The 11,537-nt window shown below is 44.8% G+C and overlaps 1 protein-coding gene across 1 annotated transcript in view; it reads right to left on the bottom strand.

The window, feature by feature from the left end:
* LOC118004595 overlaps positions 1-11,435 on the bottom strand; it is a 15,756-nt gene extending 4,321 nt beyond the window's left edge. The window contains exons 1-5 of the mRNA XM_034996012.1: positions 11,355-11,435; positions 8,677-8,728; positions 8,023-8,251; positions 5,909-6,061; positions 278-426 (exon numbers count right to left, since the gene is read on the bottom strand). Coding sequence (XP_034851903.1) covers positions 278-426; positions 5,909-6,061; positions 8,023-8,202 — 482 coding nt within the window. The 5' untranslated portion in view covers positions 8,203-8,251; positions 8,677-8,728; positions 11,355-11,435. The remainder of the gene's footprint in view (positions 1-277; positions 427-5,908; positions 6,062-8,022; positions 8,252-8,676; positions 8,729-11,354) is intronic.
* Between the last annotated feature and the right edge of the window lie 102 nt (positions 11,436-11,537).

Raw genomic sequence — 11,537 nt, 5'->3', positions numbered from 1 at the left:
AAGGAAGGAAGGAAGGAAGGAAGGAAGGAAGGAAGGAAGGAAGGAAGAAGAAGGGGAGGAAGGAAGGGAAGGATGGATGGATAAATGAATGAAAAAAGCCTCTTTTTGAGAACCCTGACATTCACTCGGCAACATTAGCTCTAAGGAGGTTTTGGAGTGTCCCCTTTCAGCGATGACTTGAAGAGGCGCAAGGAACCAGGCCACCGCCCTCCCTGCCTTTGCCTCCCTCAGCAGACAGCAGCAGGGGCCCTGAAGGAACCCCGCATTCCAGCCTCACCTGCAGTAATCGAGGACGAGAGAACGCAGACAGCTGCATGGCAGAGCCCTCCCGAGTCTCCCGAGAGACCACAGATCCATCCTACAGTCAAGGAGCTCCAGGCTGGTAAATGGGCAGGCGGCACGGCCCTTCAACTCCAGAAGCGAAGCCTACGAACGTGAGGTGAAACCATGCTCACGCAAGGGAGACAAATACGCTGTGTTCTCATGTAACCTAAAAGCCCATTATGTTCATCACCTCAACAGTTTTGCCTTTAAGACAACTTTCTAATTCCCCCAAGGAGAAAGTGGCATGAAAATAAAAGAAAAAATAAAATAACTGCCCTTTAAAAGGACGACTGTGAAGAATTAAATGGGAAACACCAAGCTTTATGATGAGATGAGCATCTCTTTTTAGATGTTATTAGGGGCTGGCCCAGAAGACACCAACTTGGCTGACACCTTGAGCTCAGACTTCCAAGCCTTCATAACTGTGAGGAAATAAATTTCTGTTGTTTAAACCGGGTAACGTGTGGCACTTGGTTATGGCAGCCCACCCAGGCTAACACAGATGGTGATATTCTAACCCACAAATTTATCCTCCTAGGGTTGTGTTCTTTTCTTTTCTTTTTAAGATTTTATTTATTTTTTAGAGAGTAAGCAAGAGAGAAATAGCATGAGAGGGGCGAGGGTCAGAGGGAGAAGCAGGCTCCCCACTGAGCCGGGAGCCCGATGTGGGACTCGATCCCAGGACCCTGGGATCATGACCTGAGCCGAAGGCAGACGCTTAACCATCTGAGCCACCCAGGCGCCCAGCTGTGTTCTTTTCAATAGAGAAGTATCATCACGCCAACTTTCGTATAGCTAGGCAAAAATTATAATAGTTAAATTACCTCCTAAGTAACTTACATTCATTGTTACAGGTATTAAGATTTAGAGCATATAGAGGTCCGCTCAGAACAAGGCCAGGCAAGGGCGCATGGGTGGTTCACTTGGTTAAGTATCAGACTCTTGATTTTGGCTCAGGTTATGGTCTTGGGGTCCTGGAATCAAGCCCCATGTCAGGCTCTGTGCTCAGCAGGGAGTCTGCTTCTCTCCTTCTCCCTCTGTCCCTCCCCTTAGTCACACACTCTCGCTCTCTCTCAAATAAAATCTTAAAAAAAAAAAAAAGAACTGGACCATACAAATTCAGCAACGAGGTGATTCTCATGGTGAAGCCGCAGGACTGGGGGCAATACATGAACATTTGGAACCATGTCAAGTTCTCTCAGTCTCCTGAATGGAGGGGTCTATGGCAAGGTCATTTCTTGCGGTAACAAAGGATCCCAGTGACAATTAAATCCCTACCTAATTGACAGAAGGAGGTATTTAAAGCTACAAATCACAAAGGCCACCTTTCAGCAATTAGAATCACCACAACCTAAGGATTTCTTCAGTTCAGAATTTAAACCTTAAAGAGGCTTCGGTGGGGTTTGGAGGATTTAGGGTTTCCTGAGGCAATGACATGTTGGTCAGAGATAGGGTTCCAAATTATAGCTTGGCTGAGAATATAAGAGCCCTTGCAGCCTTAACTACAGAGCTGGCATTTGAGGTCTCTTTTATGAGAAAACACCTCGTTAAAGTGCTGGATTGGAGCTCGCAAGCTGCGTTTCTGACAGAGGAGGCAATGTGGCACGTCACCGCCTCTGGTCACGCTGGTCTGTGCAAAACTGGCTCTCAACCCAGGACCTAACAATCTCAACCAGTGGTTTGCAGTGTCATTCCCTGGGGCACTAACACTGCTGTGGGCAAGACCACAGCCATCGACCACAGAATTCCTTAACAGCCTCCAGGTGACCAAGAGGGCTACATTTTAAAGAACTATTAAGGATCGCTTTTAATATGCCTGGACAGCATTCTATGGCCTGCTTAAATGGACTGGGTACCCTGACTGACACTTTTAATAAATTAAAACAACTAAAAATTCTGGTTATGCATTAAAGATACCTTTTTAAAATTTATTTTGAATTGTGGTCAAATACACATAAAGAATTTGCCATCTTAACCATTTTTAGGGGCACAGTTCAATGGCATTAAGTACATTCATACTGTTGTACAACCCTCAACACCATCCATCTCCAGAACTTTTTTCATCTTGTAAAATTCAAACTCTGCACCCAGTAAAAAATAACTCCCGTTCTCCTCTCCCCCACGTCTGGCAACCGCCATTTTCTTTTCTTTCTCTATGAGTCTTACTACTCTAGGTACTTCCTATAATACAATGATAGAGGATTTGTTCTTTTGTGATTGACTTATCTTACTTAGCAGAAGTTCCTCAAGGTTCATACATGTAGCATATGTCACAACTTCCTTCCTGTTAAAGGCTGAATAATATTCTATTGTATGTATATCCCACATTTTGTTTTCTACTCATCTGTTTTGTTTTTTGTTTTTTTTAATTCATTTGAGAGAGAATGACATAGAGAGAGCATGAGAGGGGGGAGGGTCAGAGGGAGAAGCAGACTCCCTGCTGAGCAGAGAGCCTGATGTGGGACTCGATCCCGGGACTCCAGGATCATGACCTGAGCCGAAGGCAGTCGCTTAACCAACTGAGCCACCCAGGCGCGCTCTACTCATCTGTTAATGGACATTTGGATTGCTTCCACCTTTGGCTGTTGTGAATAATGCTACCATGAAGATGAGTGTACAGATATCTCTTTGAGATCTGGCTTTCAATTCTTTTGGGTAGATACCCAGAAGTGGAATTGCTGAATCATATGGTAATTCTATTTTTAATTTTTTTAAGGAACTTCCATCCTGTTTTCCATGGTGGCTACACCAATTTACATTCCCACCAATAGTGTACAGGTTTTCCAATTTCTCCATGTCCTGTCAACACATTATTTTCTGTCCTTTTTTTTTTAAGATTTTATTTATTTATTTGACAGAGAGAGACACAGCGAAAGAGGGAACACAAGCAGGGGGAGTGGGAGAGGGAGAAGCAGGCTCTGCGTGGAGCAGGGAGCCCGATGCGGGGCTCGATCCCAGGACCTGGGATTATGACCTGAGCCGAAGGCAGATGCCCAACGACTGAGCCACCCAGGCGCCCTCTGCTTTTTTTGATAGTAGTTGACATGAGGTAGTATCTCATTGCAGTTTTGATTTGCATTTCCCTAAAGATTACTGATGTTGAACATCTTTTGTGTGCTTATTATTCATTTGTATACCTTCTTTGGAGAATGTTTACTTAAGTCCTTTGCCCATTTTTAAATTAGGTTGTTTGTTTTTTGTTGTTGTTGAATTGTAGGAGTTCTTTATGTATCCTGGATATTAACCCCTTATCAAATATATGATTTGCAATTACTGTCCCCTATTTTATGGGTTGCTTTTTCACTTAATTAAGTATGTCTTTTGATGCACAGAAGTTTTAAATTTTGATGTTGTCCAAACCATCTAGTTTTTCTTTTGTTGCCTGAGTTCTTACTGTCTTATATAAGAAATCATTGCCAAATCCAACATCATGAGGCTTTTCCTTTATGCTTTCTTTTAAGAGTTTTAAAAATATCTTTTTAAGGGTGCCTGGGTGGCTCAGTTGGTTAAGAGACTGCCTTCGGCTCAGGTCATGATCCTGGAGTCCCAGGATCGAGCCCCGCATCGGGATCCCTGCTCAGCAGGGAGTCTGCTTCTCCCTCTGACCCTCCCCCCTCTCATGTGCTCTCTCTCATTCTCTCTCTCTCTCAAATAAATAAATAAAATCTTTATTTTTTTTATTTTTTATTTCTTTAAATAAAATCTTTATTTTTTTATTTTTTATTTCTTTAAATAAAATCTTTATTTTTTTTATTTTTTATTTTTTTAAGATTTTATTTATTTATTTGAGAGAGAGAGAATGAGAGACAGAGAGCATGAGAGGGGGGAGGGTAGAGGGAGAAGCAGACTCCCTGCCGAGCAGGGAGCCCGATGCGGGACTCGATCCCGGGACTCCAGGATCATGACCTGAGCCGAAGGCAGTCGCTTAACCAACTGAGCCACCCAGGTGCCCCTAAATAAAATCTTTAAAAAAAAAAATATCTTTTTAAAATGTGTTGATTGGCAGGACAGTGAGGAATACCCAAAGATCAATGCACGTGGGAGAGTGGTAACCTAGAACGGTCCGCAGGGCACTGAAGCCAGCTTTTCCTTTGAGAGCACCGGTAAAGCAGGGAGTTGAGTTTTGCTTTTCATGGATCTTGCAGTCCAGGGGACAGTAAAGCCCAAGATCACTGGAGGTGAGGAGTCTAAGAGAAAATACTGCATACAGGTGTGGCTCAAAACAGAATGAGCTATAGCACTATGCCCTTAGAGTAAGGATGAACTAGAAATAAATCCAACTCTCCCTTCCCCAGGGAAAACTGACTATCTCAAACTGAGACTGAGTACACAGGAAAAAAATATATATCCCCTGTGAACTCACAAGCTAGTCTTAATATAGGTAATTGCACCCTGAATTCATACCACCTGGATGGTTCAAAGAGCCCTCAGATCAAGAATTTAATTTAACATAGCCCTGAGATGGTAGCACCCTGAGTGTGAGGGCGAAGCAAATGCAAATCTTCCCTGGAGAATGCTATCTTCAGGGCACCTGGGTGGCTTAGTCAGTTAAGCGTCTACCTTCAGCTCAGGTCATGATCCCAGGGTCCTGGGATTGAGCCCCACATCGGGCTCCCTGCTCAGCAGGGAGTCTGCTTCTCCCTCTGCCTGCCGCTCCCCCCTGCTTGTGCTCTCTCTCATGTGCCCTCTCTCTCTGACAAATAAATAAAATCTTAAAAAAAGAATGCTGTCTTCAAATCAGATCTCAAGGAATTGCCTCAACTATTTCCTAGGAAATAAAAGTTTACAGTACAAAAGAAATCACAAAAACACACAAAGAAATGTTCCATGAGTAAGAGCCAGTAGAAGCAAGAGTCAGTAATATCAGACTCCAAAATAATTTAGTTTATTGAAACTATTAGACACAGATTATAGGATAAGTTTAACACATTCAATGAAATAAAACAAGGGATTTTTAAACAGCAAGAAACTAGAAAAATGGGCACTAATGCCCTCTCCCAGTACTCCTCCCTTTTCCCTAAAAGTAATTTTATGATAATCAAACATGATAGTTTTACCTGTTTTTTACTTTGTAAATGCAACATACGGTATGTAATCTTTTGTGTCTCTCTTTGTACAACATTATGTTTTTATGAGTCATATTTTATTTTTGTGTAGCTATAGTTGATGCATTTTCATTACTATATAGTTTGTTTTTAAAGATTTTATTTATTTATTTGAGAGAGAGAGAGCACAAGCAGGGGGAGGGAGAGGGACAAGCAGACTCCACACTGAGCGTGGAGCCCGACGTGGGACTCCATCCCATGACCCTGAGATCATGACCTGAGCTGAAATCGAGAGTCAGATGCTTAACTGACTGAGCCACCTATAGAGTTTTCTACTATATGAATATACCATAATTCCTTTATTGTTTTTTGTACTTTTACATAACTTTGAAATGTTTCATTAAAAAATACATTGTTTTTTTAAAAAAGAAAAGCTTGGAGCATTATCATAACCAAATGAACTACAGCTGGAATACATATTATGTTTATATTCAATTTTAAGTTGAATTGAAGGAATACATCTAAAATGCATGACTCACCAGTCTGGCAGTCTCTGGATTGCTCAGTTGAAGGCTCCAGATACAGATCTCTTTCCCCAGCATATAACACTCATCTCGAATTGTCATGAGCAAAGGTTCTAAGGAAATCGGTAGGATGCTTGTCGGAGAGTCTTCAGGTCTTACAAGCATAAACTGGAGTGTCAGAAAAAAAGTACAGGTGGGAATCATAAAGAGATGTCCACGCATCTGTATGCGTAGAGAAAGAATAATGTCATCAGACAACATTAGAACATTTGAAAAGGTAATTAACTTTGGATCACATGTGCATTGGGGAGGTAATTCAATACAAACTTATGAAGTTCTTGCCATATGCAAAGGCAATCTTATAGGGCACAGATTTTTCCATCAGGTTACTACTCATTATTGGGTCAGGAAATCAATTGAGTAGGTTTTTTGTTTTTGTTTTTTTTTTTAAAGATTTTATTTATTTATTTGACAGAGAGAGAAGGAACACAAGCAGGGGAGTGGGAGAGTGAGAAGCAGGCTTCCCGTGGAGCAGGGAGCCCGATGCGGGGCTCGATCCCAGGACCCTGAGATCACGACCCGAGCTGAAGGCAGTTGCTTAAGCGACTGAGCCACCCAGGCGCCCCCAATTGAGTAGGTTTTAACCAGCTTTTTTCTTTCTTTCTCTAATGAAATAGAAAAGAAGAAAAATTATCTGAGTGTATCCTATGCAGTAAAAAATAATTGTCTCATGAGACTTTTATTTTAGCGATGCTCAAAATCAAAAGAGACCCAACCAAAGCAACCCACCCAACATAAACAGCCCGTATAGTCTTATGAGCAGGGAGATGTATGGAGGAGTCCAGAGAAGCAACTAACTACAAGAGAAGGAATTAGAAAGACCTAGGAGGGGCGCCTGGGTGGCTCAGTCATTAAGCGTCTGCCTTCGGCTCAGGTCATGATCCCAGGGTCCTGGGATCGAGTCCCACATCGGGCTCCCTGCTCAGTGGGAAGCCTGCTTCTACCTCTCTCACTCCCCTTGTGTTCCTTCTCTCGCTGTGTCTTTCTCCGTCAAATAAATAAATAAAATCTTTAAAAAAAACAAACAAAACAGAAAGACCCAGGAGGGCAGAGGGGACAGGAGACTAGGAGAGGTGGCTAGGGAAAGACCAAAGGGGCAAGAGGAGAGAAGCAGCTGCCTGGGGAGTGGAAGTTTGGGCAAAAGAGATGGTTAGGGAAGACTTTCAGCGGTTCTTTTTACGTGGGGTACAATGTAATCATCCTCCCATCCCCAAAAAACATTCAGGAAAAATAAGGGTAGGATGGATTTGGGTCAAAATCACCTTAGAATAATGATTATTTTTAAGCACCCATCTCTAATTAATTTATTCTCTTGTTTAGCACTCAGCATTTTAGAAAATCAGTAGGTGTTTGGTTATTAAAACACAAACTGTCTTTCTGGGCTGGCCATAGAAAAGCTGGAGAGCAGGACAGTCTGCCCTTGGGGGCAAGGCCCCACCTTCTGGACTAGCAGGTGCCCCTTTGCAAGAGTAGACCATTTAGTTTCAGTGCTGGCCTCTCTTCTTGACCTTACAAGCGATCCCTAGATTTAATCTCAGAAAAGATATGACATCTGATTTTTTTTTTTTCTGAAATCCTGTACTTTGGGAGTCAGAATTGTGTTTACTGACCTCGCTCCAAGTGAGGGGGAAGCGTGGGTGAGTGCGGGGGAGGGGGGTTCCTGGCCTGATGACACGGACATAGGAGCTGTCAAGGGAAGCAAACATTCATGTGGAGGGGTCCCGTGGGGTGGTGGGCGTGCTGGGCACAGATGTCCTGCAATGATGCCCAAAGTGGTGCTTTGAGCAGAGCTTTCCAGAGGTAGAGTGGGAGGGGCGGGTTGGCTATTCCAGATGTGAAGCGGGGTGTGAGAAAAGGCAGGCCTGCTGGAAGGACTGGGAGGGGGAGATTCGGAGGTAGGAACAGGGAGGTAGAAGTGCTGAGCAGAGCCCCAAGGGCCAGAGGCAGGCTTTGGGCTTCAGGCAGGCAAGAACGCAGAGAGCACCTTGTCTGAGGACCCGTGTTGCTCGGGGCTAAAGCCTAGTCAGTTCACTTCAGAGAAGAATAAGCAAAGGAGGCCACACACTCACTTTCCTGAGAATCTGTTCGTTGTTGATGCTGGTTTTCAAGTCCTGTTTGATGGCTGGACACACAGATGTCTGCGTCTGGGCGCAGTGCTTCTCGTATGTTTTCAGGAACTTTTGAAGAATTGGAACGATGGGCAGGGGTGTTCCTTTAGTTTTTTGTTTTCCTTCCTTTTCTCTTGACATTGTTTTACTGTGTGAGATTCCAGCTGGATTCTGAAAATAGTACCTTGCCCTGAAACCCAATACACAGATGTCTTTTTAAGGAGCAGATCACACTTCCCCCACTAAAAATTGGCAAATATTGCTGCACGCCCTTCTCTGAAAACCTTAAAGTGCCTCATGTTATCTTAAAATGGGAGTAGGGAATCAAGATGGAGACAGTTGAGCAGAACTGTTCAATTTCCAGTCTCTATATTCATGGATCCGTGTTCCTTCAGATTCTTTAAAATGGGGCAGTACCCTTGGAACTCCATTATAAAGGAATACAATTAACATTAATGGTGGGCACTAAATATTACCAAAGACATATTATTTTAAAATGGCATAGTTTTCTTTATAGACATAATTCTTGCCAGGCAGCATATCCAGTGGTTAAGAACGTGAGCTTCAAAGGGGAACAGACCTGGATCTTAGTCTTGTCTCCACCATTTGACTCACCTGGGTGGCCTGAGGTATTCTGTGAAGACTTTGCAAGCCTCTGTTTCTCCATCTGTGAAATGGATTATGGTTATCACCAGGATTAAGGAAGGTAAATTTATAAAGCACTTAGCACAATGCCTGGCACACAGTAAAAGTGCTCAATCAACTTTATTAGTACTATTGAGATTATTATTATTTTGCTGGCCACAGGAAACCACCCAATCAGTACTGATTTGTCCCTTCCATTATCCAGCCTTGAAAGGTTTCCCCATGTGATAATGTCACCAGCTAGATCCCAAGACCTGACCTTCATTGCCCACATGCTTATACTCACTAACCTTTGTTTTACATTTTTCTTTAAGCTCTTCTTTCCGGCTTACCTCTTAACTCAGGCGAAGGGAACCTGAAACCACCCTCAGGGGATGGCTACAGCCCGGACAACACCTCCCAGATCACCGAGACTGTTTGAGCTAAACTCCCTCCCTTGAGCTAAACTCCCTCCCGGACTCACTTTAGCTCAGATGGAGGGGGCAGTGACCTCTGGAATGACTGGCAATGGCCTTTGCCTCATTATACTACTAAAATCTCCTCCCAAGGAAGAGCCTCATTTACATAACATACAACGTATGTATAGGCATGTTTCCTTAAGGTACATGCATGACCTTATGCCCACCTCTACATACGATGACAAGGCCTTCCTATCTAAATATTCATCCTACCCCTAAACAAAAGGAACCCTCTCTCTCTCTCTCTCTCTTTCTCTCTCTGGTCTGGCTTTGAAAGCTATTTCCTGTGATTTCCTTATTTGCTGCAAATAAAGTTTACTTTGTGGGACAACTCCACCTGGTGTATCTGTGACTCACCAAGGAGCTAAAAACCCACATTGGTTTGGTTACAATAACTTAAGGTAATTTTTGGTCTCTAAACTGGGTTCACAAAGGTTTATGGGAATTATTAAGAGACCTTGTTTCAAGAGGAACCAGTTTGAATCCTGTGTCTGTCAATTATTAGTAGACTGACTGTGGGTAATCAACTTCATTTCCCCGAACCCTGTTTTCTTCGTCTGTAAAAATGGGGACTATAACCTCTTTGGTATTTGTGAGAATTGAATGCAAATTAAATGTAAAGTATTTTCCTCAGTAACATGGGGATGATGATGGATGATGATGATGATAAATAATTGTTATGAGGAATGATGAATTAGTACCTGATGGATACTTGGAACAGAGCCTGGAACAGAATGAATGCTCAGGTGGGGAAGCTGAGGCCTAGTGAGGGAAGTGATTTGCCTAAGGGCAAACACTGGTAACAGGTGCAGCTGGGATTCCAATTCAGGCAGCCTGGCTCTACAGCCCAAATTCTTAACCACTCTAAAGTACCACCTAGAAGGTACTGCTACAGACTCTATGTTTTCGTCTCCCCCTCCCCCCACATTCTTTTGTTGAAGCCCAACCCCCAGTGTGATAGTATTTGTACATGGGGCCTTTGGGAGGTGATCAGGGTTAGATGAGGTCATGAAGGCAGGTCTCCCACCATGCGATCAGTGCCCTTATAAGAAGAGACACAGAGTGGGGCTCCTGGGTGGCTCAGTGGGTTGGGTGACCAACTCTTGATTTCACCTCAGGTCATGACCTCGGATCATGATCTCAAATCATGATCTCAGGGTCATGAGACTGAGCCCCAAATCGGGCTCCACGCTCAGCTTGGAGTCCGCTTGACGTTCTCTCTCTCTGCCCCTACCCTTACTCGCACACTTTCTCTAAATAAATAAATAAGTAAATAAAATCTTTAAAAGAGACACCAGAGAGCTTATTTTGTCTCTTGAGAATGGCTGCTACCGCCAAGCCAAGAGGAAACACTCCAAACCTAGCTTACTGTCACCTTGCTCTTGGATTTCCCAGTCTCCAGAAGTGTAAGAAATGGATCTCTGTTGTTTAGGTCACCAGTCTATGGTATTTTGTTAAGGCAGTCCAAGCTAAGATTGGTACTATGTAATATTACTGGTATTTCTCACCAGCCTTTTCCGGGTATTTACCGGAGCACAAACTACACGCATAACGTTCTATAAATACTCTCTTAAGACCCTCTTCAATCTTGAGCTTTTCATTTAATTTTTTTTTTTTTAAGATTTTATTTATTTATTTGAGAGAGAGAGAACACATGAGAGGGGATAGGGTCAGAGGATGAAGCAGACTCCCCGTCGAGCAGGGAGCCCGATGCGGGACTCGATCCCGGGACTCCAGGATCATGACCTGAGCCGAAGGCAGTCGCCCAACCAACTGAGCCACCCAGGCGCCCTTCACTTAATATTTTATCATGGGCATTTCTTTGTCATTTCCATATACAGTAATGTGTGGCCCGGGCGAGCAGCTACCTAGGCGCTCAAGGCCAGCATTGCCTGGCTCGTTCACTGATGATTATTTCGTGGAGGCCTAAGGAGCGGGTGCCCCACGCTCTGCTAACTGCGACTCTCCGAGAGCTGGGGACGCTGAGGTGAGGACGGCGGCGCAGCGAGAAGGGGTAGGCGGGCCCTGCCTTCTCGGAGTCCCGGGGGAGAGGGACGGGATGGGCAAGGAGGGGCTGCTCTTCGCTCCCTCCTCCGGGACCGCCGCCGCACGCAGCAACGCCGTACCTCCCGGACAGAACGCTGGCCACCCACCCCGCAACCTCGTCGCCGGCCCGCGCCGCGCACTCACTCGGGCGCCGGGTCCCCGCGTCCCTCGCCGGCCGGCCTCCCGCGTGCGCCCTGCTCCTTGGCGACCGGCGGCCCGGGGCGCGGCGGGGGGCGGGGCCTGGAGAGGGCGGCCCGCGAGGAGGCGGAGCGGGGCGGGAGGAGGAGGAGGAGGAGGAGGAGGGGAGGCGGGAGGAGGAGGAGGAGG

Source organism: Mirounga leonina, unplaced genomic scaffold (genome assembly GCF_011800145.1).
Source record: "Mirounga leonina isolate KUSES-001 unplaced genomic scaffold, KU_Mleo_1.0 Mir_115, whole genome shotgun sequence".
Classification (NCBI taxonomy): Eukaryota; Metazoa; Chordata; class Mammalia; order Carnivora; family Phocidae; genus Mirounga; species Mirounga leonina.
Note: the sequence above shows the minus strand (reverse complement) of the source record. Positions and strands in the feature narration are given on the sequence as shown.